General features: G+C 43.7%; 1 protein-coding gene across 4 annotated transcripts in view; it reads right to left on the reverse strand.

Annotated features, from left to right (window-relative positions):
• LOC138754542 (forkhead-associated domain-containing protein 1-like) overlaps positions 1-24,182 on the reverse strand; it is a 157,838-nt gene that overhangs the window by 44,603 nt on the left and 89,053 nt on the right. For all 4 annotated transcript variants that reach the window (XM_069918944.1, XM_069918945.1, XM_069918942.1 and 1 more), the window contains one exon: positions 22,227-22,353. In XM_069918944.1, coding sequence (XP_069775045.1) covers positions 22,227-22,353 — 127 coding nt within the window. The remainder of the gene's footprint in view (positions 1-22,226; positions 22,354-24,182) is intronic.

A 24,182-nucleotide genomic window follows, 5' to 3' on the forward strand; every position in this document is an offset into this window, starting at 1 on the left:
GCTGATTTCTGCTCATCAGATGTTTTTGGCGGTTCTTTTTGGCAGTTGCTTGAATTCTGGATACCAGTGTTTTTTTTTGTTTATGGTGGCAGTGGAAGGCATTCATCAGCCGAACTGGACTTCAGTAAACTAGTTCTAGCAGGGAGTCCAGAACATTTATCTGAATGACCCGGGAGGCTACTTCTTAATCACTGCAATTTAAAACTACAAGGTTAGGAGAATTTAACTTTAAATCTAAAATCACGCAATATATTTTTTAAAGTACCCTCATCATGAGAGGGTATGCCCAAGGTTGACTACTAGACCTGGTGGACCCCTTTAAGTAAAGCTTCAGCAGATCTCAAGTGCATCATGAGAATGAGGAGGACTGCTTCTGTATGGTTACCTGCGCATGGATAAAAATCTGGGAACTGGCATTCATAGGGCAAAACACCCTGTTAAATACTGCCGCAGGCGTCCAGTCTTCTTCCTTCATTAGGGTGGAAAGAGAACTGCAAATTTTGTGCAAACCCCAGGGATCTCAATCTTTCATCTTCATTGAATTTTAATTGAAATGTAATCTAGTGGTTCATAAATTAGTGTGTTATATGCTCCAATTTTTCAGCAATATGCTTTACTAATTTACAAACTGCTGCACTTGGCTATATCATGTTGGCAAAGAAAGCAATATAAAACCTTTTTAATCTCCAGTTGTGCCGTGAGATCTATTGTGATTCACCTCCAGCAACAACATTCTGGACGATTACGGAAATAGAACCATCCAGGTCAGAAAAGATTAATTACAGCGCTCACCACTACACCTACACAAGGTTTCTGAATGAACAGCTGAAGATACTCTGGAAAGGAAATGAGGTGGACGTTACTTATCCATGAACAGAACCACAACTTCCTGAACCTGCTGTGGTGTGATCAGTTTATATGTTCTTCACGATTAATGAAAGGAATAAATCGTTCCAGCACTTAGATTATGACAACAGAGTTTCAAAGGAAGCTGCCTCGCCCACTGCAGTAAATATGAAGCCAATCTGTGCTGCTGAACTCATCACTGGTGAGATACCATTGTTGAACTTCCAAAGTTCACCACACATATCTGACTGGAATTGGAAAATGCTGAGATTTTGCTCGATACATTGGGAAGGGGGGGGCAAGATTTTAAGTTTCAGTTTATTTGTCATAGAAAAATTAGATACAGTAAAAAAAAACCCAGTAACCGGCTTGTTGCGTAAATTGGCAAACTGACCACTAGGGGGCACCAATTTTCTTAGTATTTTTTACCTATTTATTTTCCATGATTTTTTTTGCCGGTTGCTTGAGGCTGCTGGTTGCTTGAATTCTGGATAATGGGGATTTTACTGTATTTTTTTTTAATTCAGAGACACAGCACAGTAACAGCGTGGCATGAATAAAAGCTCTCACAAATGGAGGGAGAACACACGCTTTTATTAGCTAATAACAAAGTGTTATACTTTGTTGTATACAGATAGATGGGAGTGGAGCTTGGGGGAGGAGCCAGGCATCAGCGCAACCCATCAACAGTGAATCTCAGTTCACTGCAAGCAGGCCCTTCCGGCCTATGAGCCCATGCTGCACAGATACACCCATTAACCTACAAACCCCATACATTTTGGAGGGTGGAAAGGAATCGGAGCAACACATACAGACACAGGGAGAATGTAAAAGCTCAGTACAGACAGCTTTGAATTTGAACCCAGGTCACTAGCGTTGATTCAGTGTTGCACTATCACCTGCAAGCAAACTAAGATTGTCTCTAACATCCATACAACCATATAAGGAGATCAATCATAGTGGAGAGAATTGCGTTTAAAAGAAAGATAGAAAACCACCAGGCAAGGGCAGCGTATCACCAGTTATGGGGTTCTTTCAGGAGCTGATGGCTGCTGGGGAGAGGGGAGGGTGGGAGAAATGCTAGCCAACATTTCCTCTGACCTACAGAGTTTCTCTAGAACTTTTGTGTATTGCATTTAACCCCAGGATCTGCAGATTTTCTAAAAATAGCTTCCCAGTCACCCCCGAGGAGATTGGTAGGAAAGAAGTTGTTCGCCATAACCACTGGAAAAGCCTTGTGTACATTATAAACACAGAACTATTGGGCCAAACAGATGCTTTCTGTGACATAGAACCTCACATTATGAACATAAGGGGACGTGAAAATAAGAAGATATTTCTCCAGTGAAATAGCTGGCCAGAACCCAGACACAAATTCACCGACTCCAGTGGATAAGTCTCCCATCCAGGCAAGGACCCAGTATTTGAGTGAGTTAGTGGAGGGGTGTTTGTGAAACTAAACTCCAGGAAGGAGGTGGGGAGAAATTGGGGTGGGGGTGGGGGAGGGAGAGAGAGAGAGAAAATGGATGGAGAAAAAGAGATGCATCTCAGAGATTAATTTACACCATCGTAGAATCTCGATTGACAGAGTAATTTTTGAGACTCTGAGGCTAATGATTTCACCACAGCATTTAGAGTTAATAGAACTGAAAGCTTTTCCTCTGCGTTACAGCTTGTGCTTTCAGTATTTGCTGCAATGCCCCAGGAAATCATGTACTCTCAGCACGTCCCACACGCTCCAGGGAACATTATCTGCTCAAACAGCAGCTCTCCTGGCCTTTGTGAAGCTTAATTTTCCAAATCCTTCACTCAATAGATCATGAATTGAAAGGGGGAGAGAGAAAGGTCTTGCAGTCTGCGAGATCACGGAAGAGTTTACAAAAGGTGAAAACAAGGAGGGAAGAGATGACACAAAAAATTGAAGGCGTAAGAAAAATTCAGCACGAAATTCTCAGCCACAGGGATCGACATGACCACAGAAGGGAAAGGCCCTTTTTCTGTCTGATAATATCTGATTTGAGAGATGCAATTTCCTTGTCTTTACCATTACATTTTCCACCAAGCCCTTGAACCAGAGAATTGTCCAGATTATCAATTAAAGCCGCTTTCAGGTGCTCGGACGCAGATAATGCGCCGGCAGTCGCAGCCAGGGGAGTGCAGCTGGGACGTTCAGGTGGCCGCGGAGAAGACGCCTTTCTGTCACCTGAACATGCCAGCTGAAGGACAGCCACGTCCGAGTGAACGCCGGCTCCTGTGGACTGTGGCCGTAGTCCCACTGCTGCTTTCAGGTGCAACGGGGGATTCTCTGAGCCGGAGATTATACCTACAGGAGAAGGGTTAGGTAAGTGCTCCTCCTGGCCGAGTTCTCCACTTTCAGGTGGCCTCCTGACAGCCGCACCTGAAAGTGCTGAATGAGACCAGTGCTACAGGATGGATGACCCTCCTCATCGAGGGGTCAGGAGTGGAGAGGGTCAAGAACTTCAAATTCCTGGATGTCAACATCTCTGAGAATCCGTCCTCGAGCCTCCTTGTCGATGCAAACACAGAGGCAGCTCGCCAACGGCTATACCTGGTAAGGAGTTTGAGGAGATTCCGTAATGTTACCGAAGGCTCTTGGAAACTTCCGCAGGTGTACCGTAAGAGCATTCTGGCTGGTTGCCTCACTGTCTAGTATAGAGATACCAGTGCTTCAGTGAGGAAATCTGCAAGAGGCGGTTCTATTAACTCTAAATGCTGTGGTGAAATCATTAGCCTCAGAGTCTTAAGAAAGCAGCCTCAATTAAGGACCCCCACTTGGGCCATGGTCTCTTCAGTCAGGAAGAGGAGCAGGAATCTGAAGATGAGCACTCAGCAGGACAGAGACAATTTCTTCCCCTCTGCCTTCGGATTCCTGAATGAACAATGAACCACAAACACTGCCTCACTTTGCCGTTGACTTGCATTATTTTTAATTATTTGGTAAGGTGCACCACATAAGCGTTCGCACAGTGATGCTGCCATAAAGCAACAAATTTCGTGGTCTGTTCATGACAATAAATTCTGATTCTATTGAGAACACAATCAGAGCCAGTCGTTCATCAGCAATGTGCCCTCGATCTGTGGACTAAGTAGGATACATTAACCCTGTGTAGGAAAAGGGGAGATGCAGAGAGACTTGGGCGTTGCTGTGCATCAGTCACTGAAAGTGGGCCTGCAGGTGCAGCAGGCGGTGAGGAAGGCAAATGCTATGTTGGCGTTCATAGCGAGAGGATTTGAGTACAGAGATCCTGCTACAGCTGTACAGGGCCTTGGTGAGACCACAGTTGGAGTACTGTGGGCAGTTTTGGTCTCCTTATCTGAGGAAGGACATCCTCGCCATGGAGGGGGTGCAGCAAAGATTCACTAGACTGTTACCAGGGATGGAAGGACTTGCATATGAAGAAAGGTTGGATAGACTAGGCTTGTATTCTCTGGAATTTAGAAGATAAGGAGGGAAGGGTAATCTTATAGAAACATATAAAATTCTTAGACAGACTAGACGCAGTAAGGTTGTTTCCAATGCTGGGAAAAACCAGAACAAGGGGTCACAGTTTAAGGATAAGGGGGAAGTTTTTTAGGACTGAGATGAGGAAAACTTTCTTCTCTCAGAGGGTGGTGGATCTTTGCCACAGAGTCAATATTTAAGAGTAGGTTAGATTTGACCTTTGTGGCGAAGGGGATCAAGGGGTATGGGGAGAAGGCAGGAACCGGGTACCGATCAGCCATGATCATATTGAATAGCGGTGTAGGCTTGAAGGGTCAAAAGGCCTTCTCCTGCACCTATTTTTCTGTTTCCCAGAATGGAAAAGCTGCAGTCTCCAGTCCTCTCCAAACTCTGCTGAACACTAATCCCACAAGAAACTGCATCTCTGTGCTTGCCACCGCTGAGTTATCACCCTTCTAAAGAAGGTTATTTATATGCTCATCACTACAGGATTTTGTTTCTTTCTCCTTTGTACCATCACATATCATGAGGTGATACTTCCATTTCAGTGATGAAATACCTGTCACCGGCACCAGCAGGGGAAATGATGAATGAAACAGCTCCGGCTGTTCAGTGGATCGGACAAGCAGTGTTGGTTCTCAACCATCCCCTAACGTTTCCTGAATGTCTTGCCTTCTCCATAGCTGGAGAAATGATCAGCAAGACTGGGACTCAACACCCAGATTCTAGATTTCCTCACCTCGAGACCACAATCAGTGATGATTGGTTTAAAACAAAAGAACATCTCCATCAGTACAGAAGTACCACAGGGCTGTGCATTTAGCCCCCTGCTCCAGTCGCTTTGCACCCCTGTGGCTCGGTACGACAACAAATTTGCTGACAATACTGCGGCAGCGGGTTGTTTGAAAAGAGGTGATGAATCACTTTACAGGAGGGAGATTGAAAACTTGGCTGAATGGTGCACCTCACACTCAATGTCACCAAAACCAGGGAGCTGATTGTTGACTTCAGGAAGGGAAAACCAAGGTGTACAATCCAGTGATCATTGGGGAATCAACAGTGGAGAGGGTGAGAAAATTTAAGTTCTTGGGAGTCATGATCTTGGAGGATCTTTCCTGGACCCCAACACTCTATTTTGCACTGTGAGGAAACACATCAGCACTTCTACTTCCCCAGGTGTTTGTGAAGATTTGCTATGATATGGGAAACCCTGGCAAATTTCTTCAGGTGTGTTGTGGAAAGTGTGCTGACCGGCTACATCACAGTCTGGCATGGGCCCTCCAAAAGGTAGTGGACACAGCCCAGGACATCACAGGCAAAACCCTGCCCACCATCGAGAACACCTATGGAGAGCATTGCCGTCAGAGAGCAGCAACCATCATCAAAGATCCACACCACCCAGCACATGCTCTATTCACACTGCTGCCATCAGGAAAGAGGTCTCGGTGCTTCAAGACTCACCCCACCAGGTTCAGGAACAGCTGCTCCCCCCCCTCTCCACCATCAGACTCCTCAACGACAAACTCAATCAGGGGCTCATTTAAGGACTCTGACTTCTGCACTTCATTGTTTTTTTTCTCTTTGTATTTTTTTCTCTCTGTATTGCACAGTTTGTTTACATTTCTTTATTTGTTTACATGAGTATGTTGAATTCAGGTTTTTTTTTGCACTACCAATTGGTGGTAATTCTGCCTGGCCCGCAGGAAAAGGAATCTCAGGGCTGTATGTGATGTCGTGCATGAACTCTGGCAATAAAGCTGCAGTCAGGTGCTGAGTCACACTAGATGATTCTCTAGTGTCTGAACACAATCTGCATTCATATAGTACCTTTTATATAGTGAAAGGTAAGGAGGAGCCCTGGGAACATGAAAGGGATTGCAGAGCAGACCATAAAAATATGTTGGGGAAGGAAATAATGGGGAGGGCATCAGAATGTACAGCATCTGCATCTGTAGGTGGTGGAGGAATGAAAATTGGCAGGTGTGTGAATGCCTAGAGTTGGAGGAGCTCGGTGAAAGGAGACCATTAAAGGAGCCAGGGGCGTACAGAGAAGGCAGGAGGCAGGAACTCTCAGGGGAAAATTGTCAGCTGCATAAAAGTTACATTTTCACCCACAAAGAGGCTCCACAGTCTTGACGTAACCAACATTTCGGGCTTAAGCCCTTCATCAAGGTAAATCAGGCCCTTTGGCCCTTCTAGTCTGTGCCGAACTATTATTCTTCCCAGTCCCAGTGACCCGAACCCAAACCATATCCCTCCATTCCTCTCCCATCCATGGACCTGTCCAAATATTTCTCGAATGTCAAAATTGAGCCTTCATTCACCAATTCAGCTGGCAGCTTGTTCCACACATCCGCCACTCTACAGATAAATTTAAACTTACCATTGAAATAACAGTTAATATCAATGGCCATCAACATTTTTCAAACATTGTATAAGCATCTGGGTGGCCCAGTAGCTCAGATTTCAGGGTGGCTACACAGAGGTTTAGTGCCCTCGGTTGGATTCAGACCTCAAGTGCTGTCTATGTGGAGCCTGCACATTCTCCCTGTCATTGTGCAGATTTGTCCCAGATGCTCCAGTTTCCTCCCAAAATGTTAATGTTTCTTTTTCAATATTTTATTGGATTTTACAGAAATAGTATGCAAGTTTAAACCATTAACCAGGTGCAATATATACACAGAAAAATGTTATATAAAAAAACCTCAATATCATAACAGTCAAACAGAAAAAAGTAGCAAACACTTAAACGATTACAACAAATGGCTAATTGAAAAAGAGAGAGAAAAAAGTAACTATTATACTATACTACAAATTCTACCCCTTTTATTTCTGAAGTAAATATAATTTCACTTCCATAAAAAGTAAACTACAAACTCTCAAAAACAAGATCCAAGTGATCTTATAAATTACGAAAATAATTAATAAAATAACCCCATAAACTCAGAAAATTTAAATCCGTTACAATAGCAAAGTTAGTCAGAGAGTATAAGTAGGAGGGACAGCATCTTTCCATCTCATCAGGATTGAACGTCTAGCAATAAGGGAGGCAAAAGAGACGACACGGGATTGAGACAGAGTTAAATTCAAATTGGTTGTCTTGGTTGATCCAAAAAGGGCAATTATTGGATGAGGTATCAGATTCTCATTGAGAACTAAAGGTAAGGTACGAAAGATGGCTTCCCAAAGAATGGAAAGAGAGGAACAAGACCAAAACATATGGAACAAAGTACTTCCTTCTGTCACATTTTGAGGAAATGTTAGAGTAAATTTAGCCAATTGAACTTTAGAAAAGTAAGTTCGAGGTACTGCCTTAAATTGTGAAAGTGAATGTTGGACGCACAAAGAAGATGAACTTACCAATTTTAAGATAGAATCCCATGTAGTATCCAAATATGAAAGTCGAAGATTTTGCTCCCATAGGAATGTTAATGTTTCAAACTGATTTTTTTTAAAAATTGTTCTGCTCTGGTTCTATGTAAGAGAATAATTTAGATAATTTTATAAATGCAGGATCGGTCAGTGAAAAATATGAACCAGGATATAGATGGCAGGTTTAAACTAAGAGACTGAGCCCTAGAGAGGCAAGAGCCAGTAGGAGTGATTCTTTGAGGGCTCAGAAACATGCCACAAAGGGATATTACTATGGAGGAACAAATGGTAGGCATTTTGATGGACAGCAATGAGGTTTTTGCTTCGTGAATGGAGAGGGTGCAAAGAAGATTTCCAAGGTTGCTTCCAGGGTTGGAGGGTTGTAGGTACTGGGAGAGAAAATTTAGGCTGCGCCTGTATTTCCTTAGAGCTAAGGGAACCAATGGGAGAGTAATGCAGTGTAATGAGAGGCCCGGAGACGATAAATGGAAAATAGTGGTGTAGATTTAATTAAAACAGGACAATAAAAGCTGAGAAATAGTCATTTCATGCAATGAGCTGTTAATCTGGAACTCACTGCCTGAAAGATGGAAATCCTCACCACATTTAAAAGGTACAGTAAAACCTCCGATATCCGGCACCTATGGGGATTAGAAGATGCCAGATGAGTAAATTTTCTAATTGTTTGAGATTGCATATTGCGTAATTGAAAAACTGACCGCTGGGGGTGCCAATTTTAAACTTACATATTTTTTACCGATTTATTTTCTACAATATTTTTTGCTAGTTGCTTGAGGCTGTCAGTTACTTGAATTCCAGGTAACGGATATTTTACTGGACCTGGATGACCATTTAAGAGCCCATGACCTCCAGGGCTAAGGAACAAGAGGTAAGATGTATGACTAACTTTATTCATGATTGGGTGAATGGCCTCCTTCACTATGATTTCACAATGTAAACAAAATGCTCCCAGAGAAAATACAGTATAGGGTAAGCTGATTGCTGCAGGGATAAGAACTGGGACACCAGGGTTATTCCCATGAAGTTACATAAGGTCAAAACCAAGAGGAAAGCATTCAGGTAAATGGTAGGAGCTTTGATGGACAGGTGCTCCTTGGGGTGCAAGGCCAACCTTCCTCAAAGCGGCAGTAGAAGCAGATAGGGTGGCAAAGAATGCTGGCCTTCATGAGTCAAGTCATTGAGTATCAAAGTGGGGAAATTGCATTGCTGCTTTACAAACTTTTAGACGGGCTACTTTTGGAGTATTGCGTGCATTTGTGGCAGCAGTCTACAGGGAGGATGTCAAGACTTTAGAGAGATTGCGTGAGGTTCAACCATATTGTGACTGGATTGGAATGTATTAGCTATAAGGAGTGGTTGGACAAACTTGGATTGTTTACTCTAGGGCAGTGGTTTTCAAACTGCCCCCACCAAAACTCACATTCCACCTTAACCAATCGCTATGCTATAAATGCTCTGTGATTAGTAAGGGATTGCTTAAGGAGGTATGTGAGTGTTTTATTGTGTGCTGCATTTAACGAGCAGCACTAGGGGGCGTAGGTTTAAGGCAAGGGAGGAAAATTTAAAATAATATTTTGGGAGCAGATACAATAGTAGTGTTAAGAGGCTTCCAGATAGATGCATGAAATATACAAGGGAAGAGGGTTATGGATCATGTGCAGAGTTTTAGTTGAATTTGGCAATATATTTGGTACAGACATCATGGGCCAAATGGCCTGTTCCTGTGTACTGTTCTATGATTTACGAGGCAAGGTCCTTTTTTGACAAAGAGAGTGGCAGTTGCCTGGAAAGCACAGACAAGGGAAGTGGCAGAAGCAGCCACAAGAGGCCTGTAGACCAGCCATTCTCAATGGGGGCCTTACAGCTCTCCCCCCCCCCCCCACCCCACCACTGGGGACCACACCATATTTAAGTAAAAGATTCGTTTTATTTTCACCTCGTGTGTCAAATATTATTTATGTTGTTATTGCTGTAGTCAGTACGAGAGAAGTGTGGAAGAAACCATAAGAGAAGGGAGGCCTATTAACTTTGAGCAGAGGCCTAAGGCAGGACCATAGCCGAAAAAGATTGAGAATGGCTGCTTTAGACAGACACATGACCAGGCAGGGAATAAAGGGATAGAAACCAATAATGGGATTAATTTGATTGGCATCATGTTTGGCTGTAATTGTTATATGTTATGTTAAGGCACGACAGGAGTGAAGGGGCTGATCCTGTCCGTACTGTTCTACCTTCTATTTAAATGCACGTTGTAGGGATTAACTGTTGATGGCAGGAGTTGGGCGTATTTGTTGGGTGCAGTTTCTTGGTGTTTTGCTTTTTTGCTTTTTTTTTTAAAAATTGGAAACCTAAAGTCAGCACACTATAGATTGCAGTAGAAAGAGTAGGTCAAGCCAAGTTTATTCTAATCTGATTGTACAAGTACAACCCAATTTAACAGCGCTCTCTGGTCCTCAGTGCAAAACACGCAGGCACACAACCAAACACAACACATACACATACAAACAATACACACGCAGGACAAGTATTTCATCTATACAAATAAATAAATATTGTTTTGTGAATATGAGAGGCTTGGATAGTTAGTGAGTTTCTTTTTAAAATTCCACATTCTCACTGCCCGTGGGAAGATCAAACCAAAGTTAGTTAGATTTAAGACTGAGAACCAAACTTTAACAGACAGAATATGATATTATGATGGTTTTTTCTACAAAGATAGATCAACAAGGGATTCCAAGTGGGATACTGAAAACACAACCCCTGCAGCGACAGAAGCTTCTGTTTACAAGGCGAGTGGGGTCCTCAAAGCAATGTCAGCCTCCTATCTGAACACAGCATGCACGTCGATTTTTTTTGTGAGGTGGTTACAAACATCCCATTGATTATTTTGGAAACTTACGAGGCCACCCAGCACTCCGATTATGACGTCAGAAGGAGGAAAGACTGACAACTCTGAGGCCAAGGGATGTGATTTACACAGGTTACGGTTGTGAAAGGTAAGACCTATCTGTCTCTCTGGTTGCTGGAGGGCTTCAGCTTTCAGAGGATCTGACCTCACAATACAGTAGCCCCAACATTCTACTCTGATTTCCACCCTGAATTTATACTTGCATTGGGGCCAGACAAAGAATCCTGGCAGCTTTACTGCATTGTCCTAATTGAACAGGGACCTAACAATGCAGTAATAACAGTTCATGTGGCCTCAACCTTCACTTTCAACCCAGAATGGTTACTGTTATTGAGCCAATGGAGAGACAACCAGACAGACTGATAGACAGCGTCCTTTGGCCACTGGTGTCACGGTGGGGGGGGGGGAATGTGGACCACACCGGGTGACACCATCAGAGGTGGCGACACCAAAATGACTATCTATAAAATTTTTGTGCAGTTTTTCAGCAGAAATGTATTATTTTTTTCTAAAAATATCCCTGCAGTTAGTTACGACAAGAAAAATGTCTTCCTTAAGCCCAGCTTCCATGAAAACTCTATGCTAATTTGCTTCTTGATCCTTCTAATATGCTCCGGTCAGATGCTCTCCCCTGCCTCTCTGTCACCCACATGGTACAAGGACTATGCGTTTCTTCTAAGCTCAGTACACACGATCCATGGGTTGGGGGGGGTGTGACACCAACCCGAGTTACGCCACTTCCTTTGGCCGCATTGAAGATCAAGCAGGAAGTTATACAGGGGATGAAAATACAACATTCATCAGATGAGCTGATGCCTATGGGCTTACGAAAAATGTTTTTCTTGTCGTAACTAACTGCAGGGATATTTTTAGAAAAAATAATACATTTCCGCTGAAACACATTTCCCAAAATTTATAGATAGTCATTTCGGTGTCGCCACCTCTGATGGTGTCACCCGGTGTGGTCCGCACCCCTACCCCCCCCCCCCCCACCCACCCAGTGACCAAAGGACGCTGTCTATCAGTCTCTCCTTGAGAGTTGAGTGTTCCCTGATTTTTTTTTTGTTGCTTTTATCGATTTTGTTCAGCATCTGCAATACTTGCTTGGGGCTCACAAGGGAGTGCACAACCATTGCTGCAAGCAAAGTAATCTGCCTTCCAGTATGGCTCCTGATTCAGAAGCTGTTAAAATTCAGGCTTGCTCTCCCATACACATCAGTCTCGATATTATCATTACTGCAGTAGAAGGAAATCATCCAACCAAGCCTGTGCTTGTTCTTGCGGAGGTCTTTATTATATCTCTGTAGAAATTGACTTGCCCATCAAGATCTGCCTAAGGGAAAATTATGTTGGGATTAGATTCTGCAATAATCACTGCTTGGTTATTTATTCTTGGAACTGAATTAAAGTGTCAGTTCACTTTTCTACTGCTCTTCTTACACTTCCAATCCAAAAATTGACTGGGGAAGGCTCTTTACAGTTTATATGGGCACTAGGGATCCTGGTACATAATCACTGATGACTTCAGTGAGACCAAAGGAGAATGCTGCAGAATGGGACAGTCTCCTGGTTGCAGCTGAGGTAAAGGGCCATGTATGACCACAAGGACTTGTAATCTGCATCATTAGTGAACTCCAGGGTGCTCGATGGAGATTACTCCGCACCTGTCTTGCCCTCATTTTGGACTTGGAATGTTGAAGAAGCAGTGCGGGGAAATAGTTCCCATGTTGTTTCTGATCTGGGCTCCCCTACCCGAGAAAGCATTACACAGGGAAGCAGAGGAGACGACCCAAGAGGACAGTGTCCGTGACCGGCTCAGGATTCAGTGATCTCCTTCAGACTGCTCCCGACTTGCAGTGGGGAGACCCTCCCCCCAACCCCACAGGCTGCGGAAGACTGGCTCGTGGGAACCAGATAGCCACCCAGGTGCTGAGGGCAAGAAGGGTCTTGGGAGCTGAAGGCCTCCTCATTGCAGAAGAGGTTTGGAAGAGCTCAGGTTTCTGATGAATTGAGCAGGAGTCTGTGCAGATGCAGAGGTGAATCCACAGACACTCCGTGACTCTGAAGGGAGTCTCTTTTGCTTCTCTTTCTCGTATTGTCGGGGGAGCCAAGAGATATGACAGAGACTGTTTGACTGACTTACGTTCATAGCTCGGTACTGTTACAGCACAATAAAGGAATCTTGAATTACTCCTCAAAAACACAAGAAACGAGGAGACTATTCAGCTCTTCTAGATGGCTCTACCATTCATCAAGATCACGGCTGATGATCTGCTTCAGGATTTTCCCCATAACCCTTGATTCCCTTGTACTGTCCAGTGGTGAAAGTTTACTGGGCAGTGCAGAATTGTGCATTGAATTGACATTTCAGATCCAAGAAAGCCTGGCACCAGCACTGAACAGAAAAGATGAGGAATTTTGCAGCATACAGATTTCTTATCCCGGGAAGCACAAGATTTACAAATAAATTAAAAAAGCTCCCCACCCATACCCTAACTAAATCCCCTCTGCCTTCTCCTGGCAACAGATCAGTTCCAGAGCCAATAGCTTTGGGAACAGTAACCAGCCTTAGGCCTCTGAGGGAGGACCCAGACATGTGGTATAACAGATTGTGGAGCATTAACACCTGAGCTTGATCCTGCCAACATCCTGTGGTATAACTGGCCAGAGTAGAGTCAAAGGGAGCTGCAGAATGAAAACAGGTCCTTCGGCCCAGTGAGTCTGTGGTGAACGTCAACTGCTCACGTTTATTAATCCCCACATTCCCCTCACACACTGGGGCCAATTTACGGTGACCAATTAACCTACCAGCCTGCACACCTTTGGATTGTGGAGCATCCGAATAAAGCACACCCAGTCTCAGGGAGAAGGTTTAAACCAGATGTCAGGATCAACCCCAAGTCTCCATTGCTAGGAGGAAGTGGCTCTGGTACATCTAGGACATGGGGCCAAAGGTGCTGAAGAGACTCCCTCCCCTGGGTCCACCCACTGACTGAAATAACCTTGCTGAGCACAGAACAATCTTCGTATTAGACCTGGATTGCACAAGGGATGATATCAGGAAATACTTCTTTGTCAAATGATGGTGGAAATCTTCAACCCTCTCCTCAAATGGTTAAAAGCAAGTAAAATGGTGAAAATCAACCATGCTCCACTGAAATATTTATTCCTGTTGCTGTATCAAGATCTCTGTGGCTTCACAGTTGTATACATTTCAGGCATAGTCATTATTTCTGGAGGGAACTGTGATTCATCTCCGACCAAAGTATATCCAATCAAAGTGTAGCTCCCATTGAGCTGACACATGTGATCAGGGAAAGCACCGAGTGAACTCAGCACCACTGTATGGTAATTGGCCTTTTAAATGGAAGGATGGGGTGTTATCCTGCTGCTGGTTTACATATTTAGCAATGGTATGACAAGCGGGCGCGCGCGCACACACGTGGCTCCACAGGGTGCATGCATTTCAAAGCAATTTGCAATTGATGCACTCCCTACCGGAGAGAAACGATGTAGGAGCTAGAGATGCACAGAAACATCTAAGGGTCGTGACCCTGCCTTCTTGCTAGGAGGACATGGATCAGATGATAAATCAAAGGGCAATGAAAGAAGAAGTAAACAATTAAATCGGTGACTCTTATCATTATTTTGATCGCTTTTGCATTCGGGCTCCTGTCGATTTTGTTTTCAAAATGTTGCTGTGAAATAGCCAAGGACATTTTGCCACATGAGAGATGACAGGCTCGACAGTTGCTGTGACTCTGTAATCAGGCTGTTGTAAATGTCCTCCTTTCTAATCTCAGTCACCATCAACCTGCACTTCTCGATATCAACACCCCCAACTCATTGAAGTAGAATCAGGATTTATTGTTGTGAGCATGTCACGAAATTGGAGGCACAACTTGCTAACCATGACATCATTTTAATAAAATCCTCTTTCCGTCTAAAGCCTTTGTTGGTGTCTTCATCAGAACCCGACGCTGCTGGGAAATGATATCACACCAGCTACTGACCCACCAAGCTGTCACCCCTAATGCACAAAGACTGGCTCATGAGAGTCATCAGACTGAAACATCTTGGAGAAGCACAGGTGAGCCTGATATCAATAGGGTGAAACACAGAAGTCTGCAGATTGTAGTAAAAACTTATCCGGTAAAGGTAAAACTTTACCTTAGAAGGTAAAGATATATTACTGATGTTTCAGGTCTGAGTCCTTCTTCATGGTATTAGAAAGAAGCAGACAGGCACTAGAAGGATCACCTTCTATTAACATTACACCTTTAAAGTTCAAAAATACCTTCAGGTACACTTATGGAGTATTACCAAACACCAATCCATGTAAAGAAATTTTTAAAAAGTAGAGTTGATGTTCTAATTCTAAAATAAAAATAGAAAATGCTGGAAATGCTCACAGGTCAGGTATATGTGGAAGGAGAAACATTTAACATTTTAAATTTGAGACCCAGATCTTTGTGGTAAGGAAACATTTGGACAGATAGACCAAAGCTTGGACACAGAGCTTAGCTCCATAGAGAATAGAATCTAATAAGGGAATTGCAGTCTCGGGCTTTGAAAACTGGAAAAGTTGTATTCGGAGTGGAGTAAAATGCCAGAAATGGTGGTGTGCTGACATTCTAATGTACTGCAGGGCTCGAGAAACCATCCATTCTGGGGAGAGGCAAGATCACGGAGGGAGTTGAAAACAATGGTGAGAATTTTAAGATTGTTTAATGGGTTTGCAGGCTGGGAAATATTGTAGTAGGTGAGCAGAACTTGGACTGAAGGACAGCGAATAGATGGTGTCAAAATAGTAAATACATCTGCCCATACAGCACAAATACCTCAATGGGCTTGTGCACATGTATGCACATGTTCTAATATACAAACAGTCAACATGCATGTACATTAAAACGTATGATTTAATTAAGACTGCTTTTTGCTGATACCTGGAAGACGTCTCAGGCCCGAAATATTGGCAATATACATCTACCTCCAATAGACGCTGCTGGACCAGTCGAGGTCCTTCTGCATTTCTGTGCGTTTTTACTGATATCAACAGACTGACACTTCCAGCTTGGGTCATCAGGATAATAAAATCAGTTACGATCATGTATTTACCTGTGTTAAGAGCAGTGCTGGTCGCCACTGATGAGGTAAGAGAGGTGACGTGTGGGGGTAATAGTGCGCATGCACGGGTGCGTTAAGCCTCAGTATACAGGTGATGGATCTCGGACACAGGAGGAGAGTTAGAGCAATAGGATCACCCACGTGTCAGTGAGCCAATGAGAAGATCAGAAGGGTTTTGCTGGGTGGTGTTCGGGGAGTTGAGGAATGCAATGTTATGTCTGCAGAAAATAAAGAAAGTCTACTCTATGGAGTACTAAAAGAAGCACGTGAGTCTATTCTTTATTTATAAGCTAGGGTAAATCAGTAACCACTTTCAGGTACTCGGACGCAGATAATGTGCCAGCAGACGCAGCGGGGAGTGCAGCTGGGATGTTCAGGTGGCTGCGGAGAAGATGCCTCTCTGTCACCTGAACGTGCCAGCTGAAGGAGAGCTGTGTCCGAGCGAGCGCGGCTCCTGTGGACTGTGGTCGTAGTCACTGCGGCGTTCCCTTCCCCACTTCAGGCTGTGTATCCCTTTTGAGATATCTAGGATATCTAGGATAACTAGGATATCTAATGCCCCAAAGTAGTTTTTAAAAAAAATGAATAAACACTTTGCAACATTAAAATCACTAACTAAATGTAAGGTGGTGTTGTTAAATTGTTACCTACCTGATGGCGAGAGAAACAATAATTAATAGGATATTAAATATCTTAGAAGGATTGTGACTTGGGCTGCATTCACGATGTTGCATTCAGGTGCAACAGGGGAATGCTCCGAGCCCGAGGAGGGTTAGGTCAGTGCTCCTGGGGGCCGGGTTATTCACTTTCAGGTGACCACCCGACAGCTGCATTGGGGTAGAATAGGCGGCTTTACAGTCGGGCATTCTGGCCACCTGAAAGCGGCTAGTGTCATTACAGTTTCAAGGACATCTTGGCATAAATGGTGCTTCTTACTAGTCCCTTCGAGATTGGAAATTAAGCTTGGCTTGGGTTTCCTCTGGACTGTGACAAAATTTTCATCAGCTAAATATGTATGCAGAAGATTTATATATATTATGGACATGAAACATTAATCCAGTTGCTGTAAAGATTCAATAGTGGCTCATATGGACGACTTTGAGATAAATGGAGCCAATTACCACAAGGGTGGAAAACGCATAAATTGCTCTTAGTTCATGAAATATATCGACATTGCAACGTGCTTCATATTAGCTTTGGAGCTGCACACAGTACAGATGACTCCTGCACCCAAGAGAGCTCAGCAATTAGACGACCCAGTAATGTGCCAACCAAAATGAATGTATTATAGCTGTGGATAATATTTCATGTGACTGTAAATGCTACCAGCTCATTACCACAAGCTGTGTCAAAGTACCAAGTCATAGAAAGGTCATTTCAAAACTATTATGCCATGTGGCCCCTGGTTTAAGTCAGACAAATTTAATATCAACTTTCACATAAGCTTATCCCATCACTTCATAATTTTTTTAATGAATGCGTTCACACTAAGAGAGGCGTGAAATCTGGGGAGAGCTCCACCACAGAATTGTGGATGTTAGATCTATTAAAGCTCTGTGTTTCACTGCAGTTTTTCCTCCACAAGAATAGTGGGCCTCAAGCATGAGTCATAAAGGAGGCTGGAACACTGTTCAATGGGGAAACTTCGGCAAATCTTCTATTCCCCATCACAGACCTTCCAAAGATCTGTCCTTGGAGTTAAACAAGAAAGCTTTTAGATACTAGGATTGGTTGCCATACCCAAACATGATGGAGAAACTCAGCAGGTTATGCAGCATTCACAGGAGGTAACGGTAACCAACATTTGGGGCCAGGGCCCTTCGTCGGTACAGGTCCTTTTGTTGGTTACTCTTCACACCCTGAAGAAAGTGAAGGGAGGAAAGTTTAGGGAGACAAGTTTAGGGAGACATCAGGAATAAGCTTTCTCTTATATAGAGAGTTGTGGGGGCCTGGAATGCATTGCCAGGGGTGGTGGAGGTGTAGGGGCATTTAAGAGACTCTGAGCCAGGCACATGGATGAAAGAAAAAAAAAAGAGGGCTATGAGGTAGGGAGGGCTTCTTTTTTTGGTGTATTTAAGTCAGCACAACATTGAGGGCCAAAGGGCCTGAACAGTACTTGAATGTTCTATCTTGTGTTAGTACCACATCCAATGCCCATTCTTCACCACCTTGACTCCCTGTGTGATCACTTTCAATGTTAATACCATGTGCCCTGCTAATCTTCTTCAGCACGTTTGCAGTCAGCTGTCCTTTCCTTCTTTCCCCATCTCTGTACTTCTCAAACCCACTGCCCTGCAACCTTTCCCAATTCTAATGAAAGGTCATTAACTCGCAGCAAATCCAACTACGCACATCCTCTGCTTAAATGGCCCTTGGCTGGACTGGGGAAAAAGCCCTGGGTCTTTTCAAATGATCATTCAAGAGAATACTTCTACCATCTTCTGAAATCAGTCATCTTCTAGCAGTCAGGTCGATGGCACAGGGAGGTGGGGGGGGGGGGGGGGTCTGTTGGGCAAACCAAGTTGAAAAGAGAACCTCTGATGGGAATTAGGCTGCTTATCTGCATCGATGAAAGGCTCAGCCTCTTGTTTCAGATGTGGTTAGAGAAGCGTTGCTTCATGCGCAGGGCCGAACACTTCCAGCTACCACTTGGGTTCAGGTGGACTCAGCACAGTGCCATTAACTGGTAGGGAGGGCATCCATTATCTGGGTCCAGGGTTTGGAAGACCCTCATGTGCAAACCCATGAGCTGAGGAGGCAGCTAAGTGCCGTACACAGGAATAAGACTGGGGTAGCAAATTACATTTGCATCCCTTAAGCACGTTAGGTTAAGGGGAAAGACTGAGAGGAGTACTCTGAGAGCTGACATAGACTCAATGGGCCAAAGAGCCTCCATCTATTTTGTGCGTGGAGGTGAGATGAATGATACCTTGGGTTTAAAAAGCTTCCTGAGTCACGAGGAATTTTGAGCCCCTGTCATGGCAGGGAGAACATTTACAGTGACACAAGGGGTATTGCCTGCTGAATGTTCGAGCCTCATTTCAAGTCCCACACATTTGTCCATGAGAAGAGCGATGTTTCAGCTTCCCTCTCTCTGGTGCCTGCCAACCTCCCAACCCATCGTACAATTGGATTGTTGAGTAAAACATCTCACTATCAAAGTTAATCGTTGATAAATAAATCAAGTTAGTCAGGATGTCAATTTTTATTGAGACAAATGGCTCAGTATAACTAAATAACCCATCTCGTAGTCTCAGAATGGAAGACTTCCTGGAGTCATTGGCCAATATACAGATATACAGGATTAAAAACCTCCTTCTCCTCTCCTTCCCCCCCTCCCCACCCCCACCACCCCCCCCCCCCCCCCATGACTTGTTCCTAAATATTGTTTGTTTGAGAGAGCTTCAAATAGGAACCATTTTAGGTCAGTGATTCTGGCATTTAGAAACAGCCAAAAGAGAGAAAGCCAAGTGTTTAAGAATGTAATCTAAATATTAATTAAGAATTACTGATCACTAGGATTTCTTTCCCGATTGAAGTCAAGACCCAAGTGGTACTTTTGTCATTATGCTTCAGTTACAATCCACGAGACCAATACAATAAATTTCTCTTGAACAGATTTATCTTGTGCATGTGTAACATGACATTCTAACTCTCGTACTCAGTACCACATCCAATGCCCATTCTTCACCACCTTGACTCCCTGTGTGATCACTTTCAGAATAGCAGGATTGGAATATTGTGTTCTTCTCTTTGGCTTGGCTTCGCAGATGAAGATTTATGGAGGGGTAAATGTCCCCGTCAGCTGCAGGCTCGTTTGTGGCTGACAAGTCCGATGCGGGACAGGCAGACACGGTTGCAGTGGTTGCAGGGGAAAATTGGTTGGTTGGGGTTGGGTGTTGGGTTTTTCCTCCTTTGTCTTTTGTCAGTGAGGTGGGCTCTGTGGTCTTCTTCAAAGGAGGTTGCTGCCCGCCGAACTGTGAGGCGCCAAGATGCACAGTTTGAGGCAATATCAGCCCACTGGCAGTGGTCAATGTGGCAGGCACCAAGATTCTGTTAACAGACTATAGAAAGGATGCTGGGTCTGGGGCCTTGAGTTATAGTTATAGACCCAATCCACTGGGTCCCCAGAGTGAAGGAGGCTGGAGTGACTTTATTAAGGTCTATAAAATCAAGAGGAACTAGGATAAAGTGGATCATCACGTCCTTTTCCCAGGGTAGGAGAATCAAAAACTAGAGGGTTTAATAATTCAGAATCCATTTGTTTAAGGGGAGAGAGGAACAAGTTTTTCCACATTGAAGGCATGGAATGTGGTGCAAATCAAAAGGTAGAGGCAGGTACAGTGACAACATTTAAAAGACATTTGGAAAGGTACGTGGATAGCAAAGGTTTGGGGAGCTAAGGACAAATTCAGGAAAATGGGACTAGCTCAAAAGGGACTTTGGTCACCATGGAGGAGTTGGGCCAAACAACCTGCTCCCATTCTCTAAAACGCAAAGTTAGCATTTCCTTTGAAGACTATGGGACAGATAGAACAGTAATCAATCTAGTTTGGCTCACCACATACCAAAGAGCAAAGCTATCTATTTGTAAGGTAGTTGACCACATCACTCTATGACAGTGGTTCTCAACCATTTTATTTCCACTCACTACCACTAAGTATTCCCTATGGCATAGGTGCTCTGTGATTAGTAAGGGATTGCTTAAGATGGGAAGTGAGTGGAAAGAAAAAGTTTGAAAACCACTGTTTTAATCATACCTAATGGGCTCGTCATGTGCACGGTTTCGTAGCTCCAAAGGACAATTTTTCCTCAAGCAAAGTATTTCAGTAACAATTGGGTCTAGAGCAGTGATTCTCAACCTTCCCTTCCCACTCACATCCCACCTCGAGCAATCCCTTACTCATCACAGAGCACTGATGGCATAGGGATTACTTAAAGTGGTACATGAGTGGAAAGAAAAGAGTTAAGAACCACTGCTCTATGATGTCCAATACTGCATCATTTACAACAAATCGCTTTCAAGTAAATTATTTGTACAGGATGCTACAGCTTATGCTTCAGGGGAATGATGAAGGGTTTATGGCTGAAGCATTGGTTTTGTATATCTTCGCCACCTATGGACGTTGTGGAACCTCCAGAAATTTTGTGTATTTACTACAATCACAGATTCTGCTCTTTCTTGTTTCACTAATAATGGCAATTGTGCACTCCAATACTTCATCCAAATGATGAAACCTCCAACTATGAAACATGCAGTGGCTCCTGAATCCGAACAAATCAACTCCTGTACAAGCTGCAACAAAGGCAAGTGTAGCCAGCTGACAGAAACTGAAGAAACAAGTGTCGAGATCGATTACTTGCTGGCCAGACAAAGGGCAATCAATACCAGTCCTGGGACTGTGACAGGGACAGGGTGAAAGTTAATAGGAAAAGATTGAAAAAGAACGAAGTAATTGGTCAGATAAAAGCAATGCTGTCAGATTCTAATCACAGATCCAGGGAAGTGCCATATCCATGTAGAGCATCTCCAGCGATGCTCCAACCGGCAGTGAGAGCAAGCTGGTGGAGCGGAGGGAGAAAAAGCTTCTGGACATGGGTTGCTGAGCACGTTGCATGAGGCACCCAATCAGGCCAGTCTTTACAGTCTGCTGGCACTCGCTGCCAGGGCTGATAACTGGCAAAGACACCAGGGTTGCACAAGGAACCCTCTTGGTGGAGTGGCATTGACACAAATAAAGATCAGAAGGGAGGACTGGTGCATGTTTGAATTTGACCTGTCAGTGCTACAAACAACGAAGACAATGTGAACACTGTCACAGAGACACTCCATCAGGGTAGTTCAGAGTGGAACTTAAACCCATCACTTTATCTGTTGTCTGCTCTACATTAGATATGGTAGCCTTATTGAACCGACTTTCTGGAAAAGGTTTTCGGACTAGGAGTGGGAATTTGCACTACCAACTCCAACAAGATCAAGAGACCCTCAAGATAATGGCTAAATGTGGTGGTATACCACCGGCCTACTGCAGGGGGCAACCTCTGTACTTGCAGAAGAGCATGGGGTCAAGACAACACCTGGCCGGCTGTCAATCAGCCAACTTGAATAGACCAAGTCCCATCCGGTCGGGTGTCAATCACCCTCCGAGCTTCACCCTCTGAAGCCTGAGCCATCCCTTCGAAGTCACTCTCAGAGCTCACAGCAGCACAATCTCACAGCTGGCTCTGTGGAGTTTTACGTTGAAGCCTGTTGTACAGTCTTTTGGTTTTGTGTATTTGCTTCTGACTGACAGCACACCACACTACACCACCCCAAATATGCATGAGATAGAGACAGACCACAAGCCTTCCAGCTATCTCTGGAGTAGTTCACACAGAACAATGTGTTTACTCTTTAATCTGCAGACAAGTGTTGTCGAACATTTCTGATTTGAAAGAACAGAGAAAGCAAAAGATTCCTCAACGAGCTTGTGGTGAACCCAACAATACCTCAGTGTGCGCGGTGCCCTGGTTTCGCTGGCTCTCTCGCTCACCGAGTTCTTGCTGCAGTTTCTTACACTGCACATCTTTCTCTTTCTTTGCTGCTTTCTGCTGATCCATCTTCTCCTTGCAGGCCCTACCAGAGATAGTAACATTCAGAAATCAGGGAATAATGGAGTAAGAGCAGTGTTTGACCACCCTGAGTGTCCAATAGAATGCAGTCAGGGACAGAGTTCGAAGCCTTGTGAACCAGCAGTGTCGAGGATTAGCATAAAGGAGGTATTTTCACCATTCCTCAGTTCTTACAGCTTCTAAGTTAGGAAGTCAAGGATCCAATTCCAGCAGGGAGAGCTGATATGCATGTCTTGAGAGTATGGGAATGAATTTTCAACCCCTGGTCATATTCTCTTCTCCACCCCTTCCATTGGACTGTAGGTATGTGTCCTTGATGACATGAACTTCAAGATTTGAGGACAGTTTCTTTCCTACCATGATGAGACTCTTAAATGTATCCCTCACTGGTAATAAGATGCTGCCCCATGCCCTGTTTTTAAACTGTACACTGCACTATGTTCTTGTAACACACCCCCTGCATTTTTTGACACTGAAACCCTACTCCCCGCACTTCCCCCCCCCCCATTTATAATATTGCAAGACTTGCCCAGATAGCACACAAGCATTTTACTGTATCTCAGTTCATGTGACAATAAATAAACAATTCATATTGCCCAGGAGATCAGGTGATCACAGACCTCATGCTGACTGTTGGGTCAACAAGGCTTTGCAGTGGACATAGATGACAGGAGTTTTCTCCATCCCAGCATCTCTGTCCAGAAATATATTAGCCTACGAAACATGACCAGATATTCTGATAACTCCTGAATTTTCCAGAAAGCGAGACCACAGAGTTTATGACCCAGAGAATGTCCATGGCTGCCTAAAATGTGCCTCAACATAATCCCCTTTCTGAAACGTACATGGAACATAACAGAGAGGGCTCGCCTCAGACCTCCATCACCTAAAATGATAAGACAAAATTACTTGATCCAGTGTGTAAAAGTAGATGACACATTTTTCTTGTTTATTTTTCTCTGTGTGATGAGATTTTTTAATGGTTTTATTGTATTGCACATGTTGAATGTTTTTTGGTTTTGGAGGGGGTGGGAAAGGGGGGGGAAGGGAAGGTAGGGGGGAAAAAAGGGGGAGAAAATGCCACTGTGTATATTTAAGAGGGAAATGTTTGTATGTATTTTGGTTGATATGGTTCACAGTGTGAAAAATAAAAAATTATTTAAAAAAAACATAATCCCATTTCCCATCTCCTGGTCCACAACCAGGAGGTTACAGCTCTTCAAGATCTCACCAAGGTTGATGTTAAATGAGGCAAGCAAGGGCAGTGAATTCTTCTGAGAGCTCCATCACGCACTAAGAGGAATTTTTTTTCTCACCAATTACTTAAACCGGAGGTGGGGGAGGGGGGATAGATAAAGGTGTTCTGAATTACAAATTTACACAAAATTATTAAACAGGAAATAATCCCTTTGTAATGACAAAATTGTCAGCAATAATATCAATTTTTTGTCCCTATCGTTGCTCATCTGTAAAATTCTGAAAAGATACAAAAGAAATGTAGATCACCCTTGGCAATACTCCCAAAAAGTTGAAGGATAAAGTGATTACTGAGCGTTGTGGTTTAATACCGTTTAACGCACATTGAATTAATCTGCTACTAAACAGCTTACCTCAATGGTTAGAAAGGAGGATAATAGTTATTGTCTGCCATTCACTGCGAATGGATGGCAAAAGCAAATATCGGTTGTGTCTTTTAGAAAGGAATTAATTAAGTACTTGAGGTGGGGCAGGGGGAAATGATTAGAGTTATAGGGAAGATGCTATCTAATGGGACTTATTGAAATGCTTTTACAAAAAGCTGACGTAGGTTTGATGATCTCAGCTGGATTTCAA

The sequence above is a fragment of the Narcine bancroftii genome, chromosome 2 (assembly GCF_036971445.1).
Source record: "Narcine bancroftii isolate sNarBan1 chromosome 2, sNarBan1.hap1, whole genome shotgun sequence".
Taxonomy (NCBI): domain Eukaryota; kingdom Metazoa; phylum Chordata; class Chondrichthyes; order Torpediniformes; family Narcinidae; genus Narcine; species Narcine bancroftii.